A 22,495-nucleotide genomic window follows, 5' to 3' on the forward strand; every position below is an offset into this window, starting at 1 on the left:
CAATGATTGGCCTGCTCTCATTAACCTTTCAGGACAGACAAACAAGAGATAACATGCATGCACGTACTATTTAGATGATACCGACAATATATATTCAGATAAATGTAAGAAGAATGTGTACCTAGGACATCATCGATTTCTTTCGACCAAGCATGCCTTAAGAAAGAAATGCAAGCATTTCAAAGGTGAGGCAGATCACCGGAAGAAACCTCGCCGCCATACTAGTGATGATATACTTGATATGGTCAAGGATCAAAAAGTAATCTTTGGAAAGGGTCCTGGCGGACAATCTGTTCCGACGCTGACGAACGCGCACCCATGTGGAAAAAGAATTCTATATTTTGGGACCTATCCTATTGGAAAGACCTAGAGCTCCGCTCTGCAATTGACGTGATGCACGTGACGAAGAATCTTTGCGTGAACTTACTAGGATTCTTGGGCTTGTATGGGAAGACAAAAGATACACCGAAGGCACGGGAGGACCAGCAACGTACGCACGGAAAAGACGGCATGCATCCAAAGCAGTATCAGGGTCATGCCAACTACGCTCTTACCAAAGAAGAGAAGAAAATCTTATTTGAATGTCTGCTCAGTATGAAGGTCCCGTATGGCTTCTCGTCGAATATAAATGGAGTAATAAATATGGCAAAGAACAAGTTCCAGAACCTAAAGTCTCATCACTACCACGTGATTATGACGCAACTGTTTCCGGTTGCATTGAGGGGGCTTCTACCGGAAAACGTTCGATTAGCCATTGGGAAGCTATGTGCATTCCATAATGCAATCTCTTAGAAGGTAATCGATTCAGAAATCATACCAAGTTTACAGAATGATTTGGTGCAATGTCTTGCCAGTTTTGAGTTGGTGTACCCACCATCCTTCTTTAATATCATGACGCACGTCCCAGTTCAGCTAGTCAACGAGATTGCCATTCTGGGTCCTGTATTTTGATACGTCCATTTTGCATCATGTTTACCTACTGTTATTTATGTTCTTTTATTGCATAATAATGCCTTTTAGAGTAATTCTAATGCCTTTTCTCTCATAATATGCAAGGTACACACAATGGGGGAGAATTCCGGCAGCTGGAAATATGGACCTGAAAGAGCTACGTCAGACTACCTATTCTGCACAACTCCAAATGAGCTGAAACTTCACGAAGATTTTTTATGGAATAAATGAGAATTTTTGGATCCAATAAGTACGAGAGGGGGCCTGTTCATTAAGTGCAGTAGTCTACTGTTCAAAGACAGATGAAGCTACGATCGTCGAAACCAAAAACTTACAATATGAATATTGTGAGGAACTGCGAGATTAGGCTGTTGGTCAATGGAAATTTCAAATGATCAATCGTGCGCGACGAATCTGACAAAATTCGTCCAGAATAGCTCCAAACAGGAAGAAGAAATTGAAAACATACGGCCGACGAAACTACAAACCGATCACCTGAATGAAACTGTAGCATCGAGGTGCATCTTTTTTGCGTAGAGCTTACCTCGAATCGAAGCACCATTGTGTAGATCAGAGGGAGGAGATTCGATAGGAGCTTACTGGAGGTTGAAGCAGACCTCACTAATCACCTCGCATCCCTCCCGTCTCCACTCGTGCAAGGGTCCGCTCACTTGCGCTCGGCTCGCCCTAGTTCGCGAGAAACTGCCGATTCGAGCGTTTCCAGTGAGCCGGACACTGGCCTGCTTTAAGAAGCGTGCGATACAGGCCCAATAGTGAAACCAGGCAACCAAACTGGCCTCTCCCTTCTCGCGCGGGTCTGGTTGGGCTCGATGCGGGGAACCAAACACGTCCTAAATTTCCAGCCAGCGTCACGGCATAGTCTTTTATTGAACACCATCTTATATTAATTAACCAACCACACTAGTACACTCATTCGATACAATATTCACCACACAGGGCGGTACATCATTTACAAGAATACCATCTAATCTATTGTCAAAGCTATACTTAGCGATTAAATGAGCCACCATATTGGTCGTACGACTAATCTTTGACCATTGAAGATTGTTGATCAACTTCGAGATACTCACCGCTTCCATCTTCAGGTCACGCATAGCAGACCTGTCATAGTCCCCCGATGCAAGAGACGCTACCACAAAAGCGTAGTCAGTCTCTAAAATTATAGGATTATGAAGAGAAATACCTATGTAGAGACCAGCAATGCAAGCTCTAAGCTCCGCTTCCTCCATGCTTTGACAGGCACCAATGAAATCCCACGACGAAACAATAACTTCCCCTTCCTCGTCCCTGACCACCACCCCCACACTGGCTTCTCTAATGGACTCCACGAAGCTAGCATCGACATTAATCTTGAACCAACCTGCAGGAGGCGGGGACCAACCACTACTCGCATCCAGAGAATTAGGAACTCCGCTAATCCGGACCAACGGCCCTTTACCTTTATTTTGAAAATCCACCGGACTCGGAGAATGATGTGCACCAAAAGACTCCCAATAACTCTCCACAAAGCATGCAGAAGCTGAAACTGATTCCTTTCCTTTACCAAAGATCAAATCATTTCTCAAATGCCAAGTCCTCCAGAATAAGAATATAATTTGGTCTCGCATTACGTGGCTTAATTGACTCAGGAAAACAATAAACCAATCATACCCCATATATCTGAGAACCTCCTCATCATGTAGAGCCCAAATGTTCCTCATGGCCATGCGAAGCGCACGCGCCTTCGGGCACAAGACAAGCGCATGGAAGGTATTTTCATCCTCCATGCCACAAATAGAACACGTACTAACAAAGGTTTGATGATGTGCCACTCTATTAACCTGTACGGCCAAGCTATTGGAAGCAACCCTCCATGCAAAAATACGAATCTTCTGAGGAATGTTTGCCTTCCAAATTATATTCCAAATTTTCCTCTCCGACCCTACCGCCTCACTGGATTGCCCCTCATCCTCTTTTTTATCCTTAAGGGTGAGCGCTAACTTGTACGCACTCCTAACTGAGAACAACCCTGACTTTTCATAATGCCAAGCAACAAAGTCTGCCTCCCCATTTGATTGGATCTGCATCCTCAAAATCTCATCCGCATCATAAGGGTAAAATAAATGCCTAACCAGCTCCTCATCCCATCTCCTTTCTCCACTCTTGAACAATTCCTCAACCCATTTAACTCTAGTTCTATTCTTCTTTGCAGAGATTTTAAGTCCAGAAGCTCTAGGAAGCCAATTATCTCTCCAAATATGTATATTAGCCCCATCACACACTCCAAATAACTCCGAATTTAAGCAGCTCCAACCCATGCAGAATACCTTGCCATGTGAGAGAAGCCGACTGCGGGAAAGCTGTGTCTAAAATATGCCCCTGTGGATAATATTTTGCCTTGATCACTCTGGCACACAGAGATTCCGGATTCACCACCAACCTCCATGCCTGCTTATGACAACAAGCAATAGGGTTCCAAAAATGTTAGAGTAAGATTGGACAGAGCTGTTGCGTGTCCTCAATGGTCGGCACTATTTCCGGAGTGCATGGTGTCTCATATTATTAGCTCAAGATCTGACCATTGCCCTCTGCTCATTCAACCGTCAGGGTTTCCTCGGCAAAGTAATATTGTTAAACAGCTTAAATACGAGGCATACTGGGAGAGCGAAGGAGTGGTGTTAGAAGAGCATATTAAATCTTGCTGGAACGAAGGTATGTATATTGATGATTTGAAGGATGTGGCTTCTAAGCTCAAGAGAATGCTAGGAAAGTTGCATGATTGGAGTCGAAAATATATTGGTTATCTTCCTAGAAAGCTTGAGTTGGCTAGGAGCAGACTCAAGGTGCTTTATAACAGGAATGATCATGCCGCTGTGATGGAGAAAAAAGCTCTTCTCAAGGAAATGGATGAATTGCTCTATAAAGAGGAAATGTTATGGAAACAGAGGTCGCGGATTGATAAAATTAGATGGGGAGATCGGAATACAAAATTCTTTAGAGCTAAGACTACTTGGAGAGCAAAGAAAAATTTTAATCTAGCCTGAAAAGGAATGATGGCACGGTTACTGAGGATGTGGCAGAAATTCATAGCATCACTAATTCATTTTTTAAAAAGTTGTATACTGGTGATGGTATGGTTGATCCCTCTCTGATTATTCCATTTGTAAAACCTCTTGTCAGTGAGGACATGAATAGTGAATTATGCAAACCGTTTACAAACCAGGAAATTAGTGACGCTCTCTTTCAAATTGGGCCGCTTAAAGCTCCAGGTCCTGATGGCTTTCCGGCAAGATTTTTTCAGCGCAATTGGGGAGTGTTGAAGGAGGACATTATTCGTGCAGTTAAAAAGTTCTTTGATACAGGTATGATGCCGGAGGGTGTTAATGATACGGTAATTGTCCTTATACCAAAGGTAAAGAACCCCCAATCGATCAAAGAATTTCGGCCTATCAACCTATGCAATGTCATTTATAAAATTATCTCAAAGTGCCTAGTGAACAGATTGAGGCCGCTCCTAGATGGTATGATCTCTCCAACACAAAGTGCTTTTATTCCTGGGAGACTGATATCTGATAATGCGCTTATTGCGTTTGAATGTATGCACTCTTTAAACACTCTCAAGGATGGGCGGGGTGAGTTTTGTGCGTATAAACTTGATCTAGCTAAGGCCTATGATAGAGTGGATTGGAATTTTCTAAAGTGTATGTTGAGTGCGCTCGGGTTTGCGAGTGGATGGATAAAGTGGATTATGGCCTGTGTAACCTCGGTGAAATTCTCTGTTCGCTTCAACGGACAACTCTTGGAGTCATTTACGCCTTCATGTGGTATCAGGCAAGGAGACCCTCTATCTCCTTATTTATTCTTGTTCGTGGCCGAGGCCCTCTCTGTGTTGTTACAGGATGCGTGTAATAGAGGAGCGCTGCTAGAATTCAAGGTGAACAGGCAAGCGCTGGGTATTTCACATTTATTGTTTGCAGATGACTGTCTTTTATTTTTCAAGGGAGCCATTGATCAAGCGTTGACAATTAAAAATATTATTTCAACCTATGAGAAAGGGACTGGCCAATTGTTGAGCCCGGATAAATGCTCTATCATGTTTGGTAAAAAATGTAGTATGAAAGTTCAAGTGGCTGTTATGGTAATTTTGTGCATTACCGCCGAAGGATTTGAGGACAAATATCTTGGTTTACCGGTGCCTCAAGGTCGAATGAAGGCGGGCAAATTTCAATCCACTAAGGACAAAGCTCTCAAAATACTTTTGGACTGGATAGAGAAATATGCGTCTTGTGGGGCGTAAGAAACGTCGATTAAATCTGTTCTGCAAGCTCTTCCGGTGTATGCTATGGGTATTTTTAAATTCCCGACGTCTCTGTGCAAGGAATTATCTCAGATTATAAGGAATTTCCGGTGGGGGTGAGGAAAATAGAAAGAAGACTCAGTGGTTAGCTTGGGATAAGATGACAAAGCCAAAAGCCAAGGATGGTATGGGTTTTCGGGATCTCAGATTATTTAACCAGGCTCTTTTAGCGAAGGCGTCACGGCATAGTCAGTCCTGTTCGTCTGCATCAAAAAGTCTGCCCCGCGAGTCGATGTAATTTTGTTGTGAAGCTATAAAAATACTAGCCATGATAGCCTTTTTCTGGAAAAAAAATAGCGTCAGGACAAGACAGCGCGGGTGCCCACCATCACTTTACTTGACCAGCAACGCACGTTCAACCGGCCTGGATCTATGTGACTACATGAATCAATGCACGTTGTACCATGTGCATTCAACGCCTAGATCAGTGCACTCAATGATGCTTCCTCCGTTCTATAATGTACCATTGTCCATAGATTTCCTTTTTAAAATCAAACTTTGCAAATTCCAACGATGGTTTTGTTTGGATCCATGGGTTAGAGTTAGTTTGAACTAATTGGGGCTCAAATAGGCTTAAAGTATACAAACATGAAGGCTAGATTGGGCTAGTTGTATCTCACCCACCAAAATAACTATCCCACCCAAGAGGTGCTAATTTGAGCTACTTCTCATGGGCCCACTGAATAATCACTTTTCTCTCTCTATCCTGCCAGCCAAGAGATGCTATTTCGAGCTAGTTCTTGTGGGGCCCATTGAAAAAACACTTGTCTCTCTCCATCAAGTGCATTTATTGTCAATCTATCTCTGTCATCCAAATATCTCTTTGCTTAAAGTTAGTTTAGGGTTTGTCAAAGCTAGAAACTAATTTTAACCTATAGCTAAGTTAGAGTATTCAAACAGGGCTGATGTTTAGAGAGAAACATATTTAGAATTAGAATACCGGATGCATATCATCGGATACATCTCGAGTTAACTTTCCATATTGTATATGTATTATAAATACAGATAATTTTCTTTATCAAATTATTCAAACTTTGCTAAGTTTGACGTTTTAGAAAAAATATACCGACCTTATGAGATGGATGGAGTAATATATCCAAAAAGATTCAGGCCTCGCTTTATAGATAAAGCAATCGTCATACAACTTATGGTATACAATCCGGCACCACACACCACACATCAAAGACAAGAATCTAGCATGACGGAAACGACACAAATAGATAAAGCTGACGAACAATGGACTTCAAGATGACACCTTCAGGAAGGAGGTGACATCGTAGCACCGCCATCGCTGGATCCAACATGATCAAGGTTTTCACCCGGAGCAAATGAAAAGAGGAAAGAACCGCAACGACACCTTCATAAAGGTGACGCCACCCACGGCCGCCGCAGCCGTTGGGCTAGACAAAGCCAGGCAGGAATTACTACTCGGCGTGTCCTTCGCTTTCGAAACCAACCTCGTCCTCCAAGCATTGACCACCATGCCGCCTGCACGACCATGGCTGCCCGCCCGCAACAGAGCCATGTGTCCGTCCAAGAGCAACATGGCTACCACCACCTAGGTTGTAGCCCGGCATCTGAGAGACTGAGACCACCCTAACAACGCCACCTTGGTAAGAAGACAAGCACGACCAATGAAGGAAGGGCAGAAGGCCTCGCCTTCCTATCCCAAAACAAGGCCATGGCCGGGCGAAGGCCCATCTAGCCTAAACCGAGCAGGGGAAGGTCAGCGGCCGTCGACTGAGTAGCAGCCACCCCACCGCCACATGGGACCAGGGCCGTCGACACGACCCATCTGGCTCCTCCAGATCTTGGTATCACCCCCTGCCACCATCAGACCACAACGGTGCCGCACGCACCGAGCTCCAACACCAGCCATAGGTCGCCACCAATTGCCGCCTCCAGCTTAACGAGCAGATGGAGACAAGTCGACCACCACTGGTGCGCCGCGCCACCACAAGCTGGTGACCACTGCAGGGCGACAGCCAGTAGCCCGCGCCGCAAACGTCCCTCTCCACCCAGAGCTGGTGCCAACCGCACGCTGCCACTGCACAGAACGCCAACCTGGCCCAAGCCAGAACCACCACCAATGCCTGGACGCCCGTCACCCATCGCCGATCGCCCGAGCGTCGTCGCGCCGCCGTGCCTGTCCACCAGCACGGCGCACTGGCCAGCAGATCCCGCGCAAGAGGACGAAAGGAGCCCCACTACCGCCTACGCCAACCGGACTTCGCCTGGCCACGTCCCTCGGCAGGAGCGAGAGGGAGGGAGGTAGGGAGGGAGACGGCGGCGGCTAGGGCTTGGCCTCCCGGTCACTCACAGGAGCAACGCGGGAGGAATGGAGGATTGTTGCCTGCGTGCAGTCAGTACGTCGGAGGGAGTAGTATAGTCGAGTAGTGTCAGTGCACGTTGCCGATGCACTGGCCCAGGACACTGTTTCTATTTTACAAACATATCATCCATGCATCTTCCTGTGAACTTTGTCTGGTTCTAGTATGATAGGGAAGAACCGCAACAAACAGCTATATGGCAAACTTCATAGCCAACAACACCTATATGAAGTTGCCATGTAAATTATAGTCAACATAATAGCTCATCCATACAATAGTTAGTTGTAATAGTATGATATATCATTGTTATATGGTCTATATTTTTTTCTCACAAAGGGTGTTGGAACACGTGTTACCCCCGGCTTTAAGAGCAAGTACAATAAGCTTATGTAAGCGGGCTATAAGAGTTAAATATTATATTTTTGCTGACGTGAAGGAGAGAGATGAGCCGGCTACAGAATAAGAGCCAGCTGCAACACGTGCTCCTAGGCACTATGTGAGAGTGAGATGTGGGTCATGCATTAATAAAGTAGCAAATCTTTATATCTAACTATTATACATACCGGCTATAATCTTGACTATAGATGACATGTTAACATCATATAGCCATCAGCTGGCTATACTATTTATCATGCTCTAAGTAAGTACAACAGAATGACATAAGCAGGTTATAAGTAATAAAATATTATAACTGTTATTAGTTGAAGAAGAGAGAATCAAAGCGGACTGTAAATAAGAGTCAACAATAATACGAGACCCAAAACACTTTGTGAGATTGTAAGGTGGGTTAGTTATTAATAAAGTACTCCCTCCGTTTCAAAATATAGTGCGTCATTGGTTTTCGTGCTTCAACTTTGACCATAAATTTAACCAACGAGACCGACTGCGGCGGGAGAAAAAGTTATATCAATTAATTCGTATTCAAAAGAAGTTTTCAATTATATAATTTTTGCTCCCGTCACAATCGGCCTCGTTGGTTAATTTTATGGTCAAAGTTGAACCTCGGAAAACGCGGGCGCACTATATTTTGGAACGGAGGGAGTAGTATATATCTACTACTTACTATTATACAAACCATCTATTATGTTGACTCTAGATGATATGACAACTTTTTATAACCAATTGTTGGTTGTATTATTAACCATGCTTTAAATTTGTAGCATGCTTCTCTTTTCTCTTTTCTCCTCTCTTCTCCATGTAGGCATAAATCTTACATGGCATTTCTCATAGCTCACCTACGTCACTCTCTAGTTGCTCTAAGACTAGCCATAATGGGTACTAACATAGACTAGTAACAATGCCTATGTTACTAGTAACTAGCTATGTTAGAGCATCTCCAGCCGCGCCCCCAACACGCCTCCCAAGGCGATTTCTTCGCGTCGGCGCCAAAAAATCGGCCCAGTCGCGCCCCAAGAGCCATTTTTTGCCGATTTGGGCCGAAGTTAGTGCCGGTGGACCCAGGCCGAGTACCCGGCAAGCGGTTTTGGCGCGAACGGGGGCGGGGCCGCCTAGTCAGCGAGACACCGCTTCGTCGCCCTCATCGCCTCGGTTCCCGCGGGAATCAATGCCAAGGCTGCCGCGCTACCGCGCCGGTCAGCCTCCATTGATGCTCCATTGATGCCTCACGAGCGGCGCAGTGAAGGCGCCGCCAACGCGCGTCCTGCCCGCTCCCGCCACGCGTCGCCCGACATGCAGCCGCCCCGCTGGGACTATAAAAGGCGACCCCTCCCCGCCGGTGAACGCCACAACCTCCCCTTGCATCCGCCCTAGCAAAAGCAACCCTCTCCCCCTTCCCGCCGACGAGCAAAGCAAAGATGGCCGAGAGGTTTCCAGGCGATGGCGCAGCGGAGAACGGCTTCGGCCGCCGCCACCTCGAAGAGCCGGAGGCGCGCCTCCTCTACGAGGCCGAGTACCCGGCGCCCCCTGACATGCGCGTGCCGGGGGCGTCGAGGCTGAGCGCCGGCAGCATCCCGGTGCCGCCTGTGCCCGAAGGGGCAGCACGGCAGGCGGAGATCGCCCGCATCTGCTCGTCCCTGCCGGAGGAGCAGCGGAACAAGCCGAGGTACGCGCCCGACAAGGAAACATTATGGACGATGTACTTCGAGTGTCGTCGTGAGGAGCATATCGCCTCCGTCAACAACGTCATTCCCCGCGGCCGCCTCAACACCGAAGGACGGCACGAGTGGTGGGGCATCCCCGGCCGCACCCGCGAGGCCGTCCTCGACCACATTGAGTTCGGCAACGTGCCACGCCTCCAGTACCCGACGCGGTCGTCCTTCTCTCGCCACTGCGGCAGTTCCTGGACGCTGCAGCGAATGGAGCCGACGTCCTCGTCGTCGGGCTTTGGCTCGCGCTCCTCCGGCTCGCCGGCTCTCCGTCCCATCAAGCTAGAGCCAAAGGAGACACCGCAGCGGCACCCTCATCATCAACGAGGGTGCCCGCCCCTCCCTGCGCTCCCTTCGCTTGATCCGACCGAAGCCCGAGCCAGGCCTGCTTCCCGTGAAGTCGGAGCACGCCGACATGGTGGCCCCCGATGATGAGGCCGCCCTAAAATGGGCGAAGGAGGACTACGTCCGCGAGCAGGTGCGCCGCCAGCGCCAGGCGTACGCGGAGCTCCAGGCCTGGCGATAGGCCCGGCGACGCGGCCGCGAGGAGGGTGGCGTCATCGTCCTCAACAGCGGAGAGGTGGACGAGGCCAGGCGGTCCAGCGCCCGGGCGCGCGTCGGCGACCCTGGGCACGGTTGCAGCAGGGACGGGGGTGGCTCCGGCGGGGCGCGCGTCAACGACGGTGGCGACTACACCCGCTTCTACAGGCTTCTCGGCATGTAGATGGTGGGCGGTGGACGCGACGTAGTGGCTAGCGGCGTACTGGCTAACGTAGTTTGCCGTAGTTTGCATGTTTTTACTTTTTTTTACAAATTTCAATGAAATTTCGCCGAGTTCGTACCAGATCGCCAAGTTTGCACAAGTTTCTACGTAATTTCGCCGAACTCAGGGCGATCTGGTGGGCGACGACTGGGGACCGAGTCGGCCCCAAGGGCCCCAACTTGCCCCGGTTCGCCCCCAGGAGGCTTTTTTTCGCCGCCCTGGGGGGCCGAACAGCTGGAAATGCTCTTACTAGTCTATGGTATTACCTCTATAGTGGGGAGTAACATATGTATGGTAACATGCAACACTTCATTTATTAGGCTATAGACTCATCTTGCCTTGATATGTGTGATGTTACTCATAATACTAATAACTACTCCCTCGGTTCCTAAATATTTGTCTTTCTAGAGATTTTAACAAGTGACTACATAGGGAGCAAAATGAGTGAATTTACACTCTAAAATATGTCTATATACATCCGTATGTGATAGTTCATTTGAAATCTCTAAAAGACAAATATTTAGAAACGGAGGGAGTAGCTATGTTACCACATTTTCGATAAAGGGCGACTTTATAATCTCAAAATGTAGCATCAAGCGGATACAAAGCATTATGAGTAACACCCGGCCTCTGCATAACTAAGATGCACACAGCCAAATCCAGAAGTCTGACAAAATTCATGAAATAAAAATCGACACACCGGCAACAGTAGAGTCTTTTAGACCGACACTATGCCTATGTCGAAGAAGGTGGTGGCTCGATCTATAGGTTATGCTGCCACCCATGTTGGGAAAAAACCTCCGTAGCCACCTGCTCCAATCGCGTACACACCGCCATGAACAGCGGTTGGTACTCCGGTCGTTGTAGTATAGACCACGTACGTAGCGAATGCGTACACCGGAAAATAACCTGTAGAGGAGAAGCATTTTTGTCATTAAAAACCAAATCATTTCTACATAGCCAAAGCGACCAAATTAAGGCATACGCTCCCACCCTTATTAGCGTTTTGAACCTATTTGTAATACCGTCCAACCAATGACCAAAAATATTGGCAACACTTGTGGGCGGATACAAATTTGACGCTATTTGGATGACTGACCACGTAGAACGTGCAAACTTGCATTGGAAAAAGAGGTGTTTGATTGTCTCGTCATGAGTACAAAAGGAACACTTCTTACTCCCTCGCCAGTTGCGCCGTGCGAGGTTGTATTTGGTTAACACAACTCCGCTACGGAGATACCACATGAAGATTTTCACTTTTAGTGGAATTTTAGACTTCCAAATTTTCTTATTATTACTCGTTGGTACCTCAGAATGCGTGAGTACACGGTACATAGAGTCCACTGTGAAAGACCCTGATGTAGTAAGGTTCCAGCGAAACACATCCCGACCTTGTGTCAGGTTAATCGAATCCTGCCGGGATAAAAGATTATGCCATGACACAAGCCGGGGGCCAATCAAATCCCGCCTGAACGAAATATTCGGCGAGGAAGAACCGAGCACGTGCGCAATAGTATTATTCTTATCGTGAGCGATGTTATATAAGGCTGGATATTGTTCTCTGAGACTAGCATTGCCTAGCCAGATGTCTTCCCAGAAACGAATCTCCGACCCATCCTTTATCGCGAAAGACCCAAAGCAAAAGAGATGTTTCTTTGCCGCCATTAGGCCAGCCCAAAAGTGCGAGTCGCCAGGTTTCCAATATGCCTGGGATACCGCCTTTTAGCCTAGATACTTGTTGCGCAACATGGTTTGCCAAACACCATCCTCGGTAAGAAGTTTAAATAACCATTTACTGAGAAGGGCCTCATTCTTGACCTGCAGGTCATGAATTCCAAGGCCACCTTGGTCTTTAGGCCTACAAACCATGCTCTATTTGGCCAGCCTGTATTTTTTCTTTTCACCATTTCCTTGCCAAAAGAATCTGGATCTAAAGTAGTCTAGTCTTTGGAGGACCCCTTTTGGGAGTTGGAAGAAAGAAAGCATATAGAGAACCATATTTGTGAGGACGGAGTTGATCAAAACCAGCCGACCACCAACTGAGAGTAGTTTTCCTTTCTAACTGCTCAACCGTTTCTCTAGACGCTCCTCCACATGCTTCCACTCCGCAATGGTGAGACACCGATAATGTACCGGTATTCCCAGATATTTAATCGGGAATTGGCCAAGTGCGCAACCAAACAGGTCAGCATAATCGGCTGCCGCCTCAACGGCTTCTCCAAAACAGAACAATTCACTTTTATGAAAGTTAATTTTGAGGCCCGACATTTGCTCAAATGCTAAAAGCAATAGCTTCAGATTTCGAGCTTTGTCTAGGTCATGTTCCATAAAAAGAATCGTGTCATCGGCATATTGCAAAATAGAGAGGCCACCATCCACAAGGTGTGGCACTACTCCCGCAATTTGTCCATCCTGCTTGGCACGCTCAATCAGAATAGCCAACATGTCAGCAACAATGTTAAATAACATTGGGGACATGGGGTCACCCTGTCGTAGTCCTTTTTTTGTCTGAAAGTAATGACCTACATCATCATTGACTTTGATGGCCACACTACCTTCAGTTACAAAATTTTGGATCCACTTGCACCATTTATCGGAGAAACCTTTCATCCTTAGGGCCTGTTGGAGAAAAGACCACTTAACCTTGTCATAGGCTTTTTCAAAGTCAATTTTGAATACCACTCCACTCATGTTTTTTTGGTGCATCTCGTGGACGGTCTCATGAAGGATAACTACACCATTTAGTATATTCCTTCCTTGCATGAAGGCCGTTTGAGATGGCCGGACAACATGGTCAGCTATTGAGTTTAACCTATTCGTAGCTACTTTGGTGAAAATCTTGAAGCTGACATTAAGGAGGTATATGGGTCTGAACTGTTGGATCCGTTCGGCCTCCTTAATTTTCGGCAACAAAACAATCTCACCAAAATTTAGCCTAAATAGGTCAAGTTGATCGGCATGAAGACACTTAAACAACTCCAGAAGGTCAGCCTTAATGATATCCCAGAAATTCTGATAAAATTCTGCGGAAAAACCATCAGGGCCTGGAGCTTTGTTGTGTTCCATTTGGAACACCGCCGCTCTCACCTCCTCTTCCGAGAAAGGTGCTGTGAGGATATTGTTCTCTTCCACCGTGACTTGTGAAATATCATCTATTCGGGCCTCGTCAAGGGTGACATTCCCTTCATCTGGCGCCCCAAAAAGAGATTTGTAGTAGCTGGTGATATACCTTTTGAGCTCCTCCTGACCTTCGATCCGCCCCTCATCCTGTTGGAGACTATGAATACATTTCTTCCTATGTCGACCATTGGCGACCAATTGGAAGTATTTTGTATTACTATCTCCCATTAGGATGAAGTCAGCTTTGGACCTCTGGTAGTATTTGATCTCCTCTTCACGCAATAGACGGGCAACCTTCTCATTAGATTGATTTTTCAATTCAATCTCTTGTTGAGATAAGGTACGTGTCTCTGCAATTTTGTCGAGGTCATCAATGATGGTACAGAGGCGCTGCTTTTCTTTTTTGTACAATCCAATGGTGTGTTTAGCCCATCCAGAGAGGTGTTGCCTTATGGCCCTTATTTTATAATTCCATCTCTGAATCGGTGTACGACCAACAGCGGGCCTGTCCCAAACACTCTTTATTAAGTCTACAAAACCATCCCGATGCAACCATGCCAATTCAAATTTGAAAGGGCGATGGGCAGAATGACTCGTAGAATTAGAATCAAGAATGATTGGTGCATGATCCGATAATGCCTCGATACGCTCTAGGGCTCGCACGATTACCATAGGAAATTTAAGCTCCTATTCGGTATCCACCTCTCTTTCTTCATTTATGGCTTGTCACACATATGTGTGTTGTTACTACTTATGTTACTCCTCGCTGTGAGTAGTGTAAGGGTTTGGTCCTCAAGGAGCATCAGCACTAAGGGTGGGTCCCACGTGTTGCCTCTTGGCTCAGCCGAAAACTACACAATGTTAATTAATGTAAATGAACTATGAAGGCATCAACCAGCCTCCAAGATGGTGCCCACCATGAATAAAAGAATCCAACTGACCATTCTCCATCCTCTAGCAGTCGTTTCATCCTCCGTTCCTTTGTCTCCTCTCGATCCTCATTTGTAGCTACTCGAGGTGCTCTCCTAGCCAGATCTGGGCGTCTCCTTCCCGGAGAGTTTGGTGCAGCGCTCGTGGGGTGGGCCGGGGAAGGGGCGTCGGTGTGCATGCCCCAGGCGGTGCGTGCTGAAATCAGGTAGCTTCTATTCTTCCATGGTGTGATTTGTGGTTGAAATCAGGGGGCAAGAAGAACTGGAACCATTTTTTGGTTGATGCTTTAATTTGATCTGAGTGTGTGCTTTCTCAGGATTGTGCTGGCTGTGTTTGATGATTTGTCTTTTTTTACATGAATGATTTGATTTGGATTCATCTTTTCTTGTTTGATTTTTCTGTTTCGGATCTGACTACCGTCTTCGAAGCTTGCAGTGTGGGGTCGTTAATTAGAGGCGACGCCAAGATCAGAGTCAGCGCCGTCGAAGCTTGCAGTGCATAGAGTCGTCCTCTAAATAGCAGCGCTGCAGTACACAAACGTACATGTACATCAACCACCGTGCGCCCCTCAACCAAACAACAAAGCAACTATACTAATCAACAAGCCATGTCCATGGATCGGGCAACGGGCGCCATGGGCTCCCTGCTCTCCAAGCTACTCGAGCTCCTCAACGAGGAGTACAATCTGCAGAAGGGCGTCAAGGAAGGCGTTAGATCTCTTGAGGAAGAGATGAGGAGCATGCAAGCTGTCCTCCAAGTGGTGGGAGAGGTGCCGCGGGACCAGCTCGATGTCCAGGTCAAGCTCTGGGCAGGGGAGGTCAGGGAGCTCTCCTTCGACATGGAGGACGTCGTCGACAAGTTCTTGGTGCATGTCGATGACGACTCTGAGTCTGCAGCCAATTCGAATAAGCTCACACAGCTCACCGAGAAGTTTGCAGGCTTGTTCACTAAAGGGAAGGGTCGCCATGGGATCTCCGTTGCGATCAAGGTCATCAATAAGCAAGTCCAAGAGGTTGCTAAAAGGCGTGCAAGGTACAATGTCGACAATATTGTCATCAGGCCTGCAGTTGTGTCACCTGATCCTCGCCTTTGGGCTGTCTACACGGAAGTGACAGAGCTTGTTGGTATTGCTAGAAAAAGGGAAGAGCTGATGAAGTTGCTCTCGGTGAGGGACATGTCCAAGAAAAAGATGAAGATTCTCTCCATTGTCGGTTTTGTGGGGTTAGGCAAGACCACTCTTGTCAAAAAGGTATATGACAAGATCAAAGGAGATTTCGATTGCAGTGCTTTTGTTTGTAGCGGTCCAAAGGCTGACCCAAAGAAGGTTTTGATGGACATCCTTGTGCATCTTGGTGTATATGAAAATCAGCTCACCCTATTGGATGAAAAATGCCTCATTAACAAACTCCGTGAAAGTCTAGAGAACAAGAGGTATGTATATATCACATGTCACCCTATTTATGAGGGTGTCCGGCTTACTTTGATAAATTATTTTCTATTGTATTTATGGAATAAGGTGTAAATTATCAAGTTACTGCTTTCATTGCAAAAGAAAAATTGATGACATTTAAGATTTTCTGTACTCTCCAACAAGCAGCTTTGGCCGTTAATTAACATCGAATTAATATGCAAGAAATTAATCCTAAACTGTTAATACTCAAAAAATATTTGTCATGTCAAATGTGATAGCACACAATGCTAACGTATAGATCTATTTATCTTTTTGTCAATTAGTGATCAAAAATAGAAAAACATGACTACCCATTTTCTAGGGAGTCAAATCCAGAACATACATAATACATAATATTCAAGATTTAGCCTAATTGTGTTTGACAATAAAGATTTAGACTAGTTGGTTCCTAGCAGGGCCCTCTTCTTTCTCTCTCCTGCTCTCCTCTCCCAATGTTCTTGAACTCTTTCGCTTTCCTGCCTGCCCCTCTCATATTCTCCTATGCTAGATCACTTAGCATAATGAGGCCTTGTATGTAATATACTCATCTTAGTAGGTGTTGGATTATTTTAGGATTTTTTCGGTTCCATGGGATTGTTGGAGGGGTTGAAGGGGATTGAGAGGGATTAAATCCCCTACAAATCAACGACCTCCTCAAGCCCTTCCAATCCTCTTTGTGGAGGGGACTAACCGAACAAGCACTTACGGGCGTCTGGTGTCCATCTTTTCTCCGCGCAAAGCACTCTACTATGTCAGGCTCCTACATGAGCGGTGTGCTATGCGTCCAGGAGGGCACCATTAGTATCTTAGTGTTTCCTTACCTTTTGCGTGTTCGCTTGTATGATTCTTAAGTTACAGAACTTAATTATGGGTTTTTGTGCCAACTATTCTGAGCCCATACATACATGTATGTATACATGCATAGTGGCATTCAGAAACTAAATTTAGCCCATACATAGAGACAGACACATTTTATCGGTCGAGCTTGAGGATCGATCTTGTCTCCCATACAATATTACAAAATATAGTTTTATCCAAACATGATTGTTAATCTTGCAGTTGGTTCGTCCTTGTGTTTCCTATCCCGGGCATCTTGACTATATCCAACTGTTTCTTCCACATGATACGGTTCATAATGCTACTGTTTCACTGGACAATCTTGGCATTGCTTGTGTGCCCATGTGTATTCCACTAATGATCTCATATAATTGATAGGTACCTCATTGTAATTGATGATATATGGGATGAAACATTGTGGAGAGTCGTCAACTGTGCATTCTCTAATAGTAACAATTTAGGCAGTCGGATAATCACGACAACTCGTATAATCAGTGTATCTAAATTATGTTCCTCGTCTGCAAATGATTCAGTCTATCAAATGCAACCTCTTAATGATGATGATTCAGAAAGTCTCTTCTATAAAAGGATTTTTCCTCACGAGAGTGGTTGTCCTTATGGACTTGAGGAGGCGTCCATAGCTATACTGAATAAATGTGGTGGGGTGCCATTAGCCATCCTTACTGCAGCGAGTCTTTTGGCTAGTAATCAGCAAATAAAAACGAAGGATCAGTGGCATGTTTTGCTACAGTCTATTGGTCATGGACTTACCGAAGACCCTCATACAAATGAGATGCTGAGGATAGTATCGTTTAGCTATTTTGACCTTCCTTCTTATCTGAAGACATGTTTACTATATCTAAGCATGTTTCTGGATGATCAAGAGATTGGCAAAGATCGATTGATATGGATGTGGATTGCCGAAAGTTTTGTCCAATACCAAACAGCAAAAAGTAGTCTCTTTGAGATTGGAGAAACTTACTTCAATGAGCTAGTGAACAGGAGCCTGATCCAGCCGGTATATGATTATCGTGGCATTGTATGTGCCTGTCGTGTACACGCAATTGTGCTTGATCTGATTTGCGGCTTGTCAAGTGAAGAGAACTTTGCTACTATGTTGAACGGTACTGGTGATATGATGTATTGTCCGACCACGATACGCAGGTTGTCCCTCCAGAATGCAAGAAAAGAAGAACATCAAACCACTCGTATCAGATCTATGAGCATGTCCCAGTTGAGGTCCGTTGTTACATCTGAACCTGCTATTGGTGTAATGCCGCCTTTCTCGAGCTTTGCTGTTTTGCGTGTATTAGATTTGACTGGATGTGATGTTAGTCGTCATAATCATCTTAACCTTAGGGAGTTGGGGAGGTTACTTCACCTGAGGTACCTAGGTCTGTCCACAACAGGAATTTCTGATGTCCCGGAAGAAGTTGGAAAGTTACAGTTTTTGCAGGTGCTGGATTTGAGGCAAAATTTGGGTATAAAAGAACTGCCATCGTCTGTTACTCAACTGAGAAGATTGATGTGCCTACTTGTTGACTGTTGCTGCAAGCTTCCAGATGGGTTTGGAAACCTGACATCAATGGAAGTGCTACAAGAGATCTGTGGTGACTCTCGGAACGTTGTGGAAGAGCTGGGTAACATGGAAAGGTTGAGGAAACTCAATATTTGGTTTAATGGTTTGAGCTTGAAGCTGGAGGTAGCTTTGGTGGAGTCACTAGTGAAACTGTCCAAGATCCAGAGTGTTGAAGTTGGGATCCGTAGTGATGATCTTGAATCCATGTATCTTTTGGGGGAACGCTGGGTGCCCCCTCGAAGTCTCCGGGAATTTAGCATAATCGGATCTGCCAAATTCTCTAGGCTTCCGGCATGGATAAGGAGGAATCCTTTGCGTCTGTCGGTTCTCTCCCAGTTAAATATCTTTGTCGAGGAACTAAGGCAGGAGGACATGGGATTGCTTGCATGGTTACCAGCTCTCTGTATTCTGGAGTTATGGACCCTCCACCAAAGGCTGCTAGTCGTTGCTGCCGATGGGTTCTGCTGTTTGACATATCTCACCCTGTTTTCGGATTCGCCGGGCCAAGTTGTGTTCCAGCCAGGAGCTTTGCCCAGGGCTGAACAAGTTGCGCTCCGTATCGGTTTGCGAGTTGCAAAAGAGGAAGCTGCTCGCAATAGTGGTGATTGGTTTGACCTTGGTATGGGGAGCCTGCCGTCGCTGCGGAACGTCGATGTCGAATTCGACTATTTGGGAATGACGGTCAGGGAGGCCAAGCAAGCAGAGGCAGCACTGGAGAACGCTCTCCGTGCCCATTCTAACTGTCCCACCTTTCGTATACTCCCAGAGATACCAGAAGGTATGTAATTCAAAACCATGATACTTGCACTACTATATATGTCCCTGCTTCCTTTTCAGTTTTCACTATTGCTTTTATGCATACATGTCTATATACGCTGATCGGCCTCAACTCTCTCTTTCTTTCTTCCACAGGCGCTCATGATGATGACGTCTACATTGAGGACGACGGGTCAGAGTGAAGAACATGCAGGTTACATACAGTTCTTCGTGCTAAAAATAAATCGCTTATGCGTGCACACATATTATTTTTACTCTCTAATTTGTATAGCCATGCTTGCACTTTGTGACACTTAATTTATAGTCCGTTATTGTTATTGGATAACCTAAAAATTCATGATTTTGTTTGATGCTATATCGTCATTTTTTTCCTTTAACTTGTTTTTCTTTTTCCGTAAATAAACAACTTATTTTTCTTTTCTTTTTTGATGGGATTGTCACATAATCCACCATAGTGTTTGGAGGGACCAAAACTGATATGTTTGCAGTGTTGGGTGTTTGAGTCGTCCATTTTAAAGCTTACAACATAACCAGTCAATGGTCAATAGTTGCGGGACCAGAAGTGTACTTTTTGTTTTATGCTCGCAATAGTCATGCACCCCCAATTGGGTAAACATGCACTAGGTACAGATATACATAAATAGCTTGGCACTTGACTTATATTTATGCACATACTCCCTCTGTTTCTTTTTAGTCCGCATATAAGGTTTGGTCAAAGTCAATCTTTGTAGAGTTTGACTAACTTTATAGTAAAAAATATAAACATTCACAATATGGAATCAGCATTATTAGATCCACCATGAAATGTATTTTCATACTATATAGTTCTAATATTGTAGATGTTCATATTTTTTAATATAAATTTGGTCAAACTTTGTGTAGTTTGACTTTGACCAAATCTTATATGCGGAGTAAAAAGAAACGGAGGGAGTACACCAGCTGGGATGCTTATGTGGGTCTGCAAGTTCTAGCGGATTCCAGTAGCGGGTGGTAATAAGCGCAGATTTTGTTGTGCCGAGGGAACGGTAGACCACTTGTTCATTCACTGTTCTCTTGACGACTAGTACGCTTGCTGGGGGTTGAGAGGGGTAGTGGAGTGTGCATTTGAGGTGAACATGAATTTCAATTCAGTGCATGAATTGTGTATATATCCACGGTGAAGTTGGGTGGTGGGACTATATTCTATGGGCTATTTGGGAAGCCAGAAACAGAGCGTGTTTTCATAATGTGTGTATATCCATATGATCCTACGAGTATTGTTAATTTTTTTTTAATACGAAAACTGCTCACTGCGAGTTCTGCTCTACTTTACAGAAGCGAGAGCTACAAGGGGTACAAGTCAGAGGGGCAAGATTGCTGCTGCCAGTGGCAGCTGATGCGTCCAGTAAGAAGAGATGGCGGGCATCTTTTGATCCTGCGGATTGCTGGCTAAAGACCCCCAAAAAAAAGGCAGGGATAATTGGGATGGTTCTACTCTTTTTGAATTGTTTGAATTGCTTACCACATGTGTCACATGGTGGAGTGGATTTGCTGGATTTAGTTTTTTATATTCTGGTTGCTGCTGCAGTGTTTTTGTTTGGAGATAGTAGTAGGGCCACGCGTGGAGTGTTGTTTGGAAATAATGGCTGTTGTTTTGCTGGTTGAGGCCGAGTTTTATACCTGGGGAACCGTATGGTTACGGTCCTTCACACCTTGACTATTTGTGTTTATCGCTTACTGTGCCAAACACTCTTTATCCTCTCTTGGTGAGGTGAACTTCTGATTGATCGTGTTCAATCAGATTCCTAAATATAAGTATTTTTAGAGATAACATATGATGGACTATATACAGAGCAAAATGAGGGAATCTACACTTTAAAATATGTCTACGTACATTTGTATGTAGTTTGTAGTGAAATCTCTAAAAGAAACTTATATTTAGAAATCCGTATGTAGTTTGTAGTGGAATCTCTAAAATAAACTTATATTTAGGAACCGAGGGAGTAGTTGTAAATCCCCATTGTTTGTAACCTCTTTCGATATCGATATAGCGAGATTTCACTAGTTGACACCCATGATTTTTCATCGGAGAGGTCTTTTCACTTTAAAATTTTATGTCCACTGTGTTGATCTTCTTCGGTTTCTATTGCCTGTCATATAGGGTGGGCAACATATTTATTTTTTAAAACGGAGGCAAAAGATTTGCCTCGTCGATTAATTAAGTAGAAGAGAATTGCCCAGCTAAATAACAAAAAAGGCAAAACCCGATACAAATCCACCACACGTGGACTACTCATATAGCATGCAACCACATAAACGCATGATCAGCAACACCCGCCAATCCCCACAACACGAAACGACCACCAACCATCACATTGTTGCATTGCAAAGAAACCCTTGACGAGAGAACCTGTTGTAGACCACGGGCACCACGAGAATCCAAGGAATCATCAAGCAGCTGCGGACGCCTTTCCCATGGCGTCACTCTTCTTTGATTTGCTTCTGAGGGCCTCCTCCACAATCGTCTTTCTAGATCCAGGGCTAACCCTCTCCAAACGTGCGAGCAAGCTGTGGAGCTCAACTGAAAGAGAATCTCATCAACCTTCTCATGCACAGTCATCACCTTTCCCGCGACCACGTGTGGGTCGATAACCGCAACAACAGAACCTCCACGGTCCACAAAGGCGAGTGGCTGGCTGGGCGTCGAAGGATCAGGCGCTAGCATACCGAACGCCTCAACATCATCAGCCATATGTGCCACCGATACAATGAACTCAGGCGCCTCCAATTGCTCACATGACAAAGGCAAATCATGTCCCTCACACAAGATCACTGATACGTCCATTTTGCATCATGCTTTTATATCGATATTTATTGCATTATGGGTTGTTATTACACGTTATGTCACAATACTTATGGCTATTCTCTCTTATTTTACAAGGTTTATCAAGAAGGGGGAGAATGCCGGCAGCTGGGATTCTGGCTGAAAAAGGAGCAAATATTGGAAACCTATTCTGCACAGCTCCAAAAATCCTGAAACTCTACGAAAGTCAATTTTGGAACTAATAAGAATTATTGAGCAAAGAAAGTACCAAAGGGGGCCCACACCCTGGCCATGAGGGTGGTGGGCGCGCCCACCCCTACTGGGCGCGCCTCCTGTCTCATGGGCCCCCTGGTGGCCCTCCGGTGCCCATCTTCTGCTATATGAAGGCTTTACCCTGGAAAAAATCATAAGCAAGCTTACGGGACGAAACTCCGCCGCCACGAGGCGGAACCTTGGCGGAACCAATCTAGGGCTCCGACGGACCTGTTCTGCC

General features: G+C 45.5%; 1 protein-coding gene across 3 annotated transcripts; it reads left to right on the forward strand.

Annotated features, from left to right (window-relative positions):
- The first annotated feature begins 14,548 nt into the window (after positions 1–14,548).
- LOC123043176 (disease resistance protein RGA5) lies at positions 14,549–21,006 on the forward strand. Of its 3 annotated transcripts, none has more exons than XM_044465541.1 (5): positions 14,549–14,761; positions 14,992–15,987; positions 17,222–19,200; positions 19,335–19,392; positions 20,514–21,006. In XM_044465541.1, exons 2-4 carry the CDS (start codon positions 15,164–15,166, stop codon positions 19,379–19,381), a joined length of 2,850 nt encoding a protein of 949 aa, XP_044321476.1. In that variant the 5' UTR covers positions 14,549–14,761; positions 14,992–15,163; the 3' UTR covers positions 19,382–19,392; positions 20,514–21,006. The 3 variants fall into 3 exon arrangements, with proteins under 3 accessions (XP_044321476.1, XP_044321474.1, XP_044321477.1); XM_044465539.1 differs by having other exon boundaries at positions 14,578–14,761; positions 14,985–15,987; XM_044465542.1 differs by lacking the exon at positions 14,549–14,761 and having other exon boundaries at positions 14,839–15,987.
- Positions 21,007–22,495: the final 1,489 nt, after the last annotated feature.

The sequence above is a fragment of the Triticum aestivum genome, chromosome 2B, assembly GCF_018294505.1.
Source record: "Triticum aestivum cultivar Chinese Spring chromosome 2B, IWGSC CS RefSeq v2.1, whole genome shotgun sequence".
NCBI classification, from domain to species: Eukaryota; Viridiplantae; Streptophyta; class Magnoliopsida; order Poales; family Poaceae; genus Triticum; species Triticum aestivum.

Coding starts and splice junctions, on each gene's coding strand:
- LOC123043176 (XM_044465541.1), top strand. CDS start 15,164: ATGTCCATGGATCGGGCAACGGGCGCCATGGGCTCCCTGCTCTCCAAG. Junction 15,988..17,221: donor GAAAGTCTAGAGAACAAGAG/GTATGTATATAT, acceptor TATAATTGATAG/GTACCTCATTGTAATTGATG. Junction 19,201..19,334: donor ACTCCCAGAGATACCAGAAG/GTATGTAATTCA, acceptor TTTCTTCCACAG/GCGCTCATGATGATGACGTC.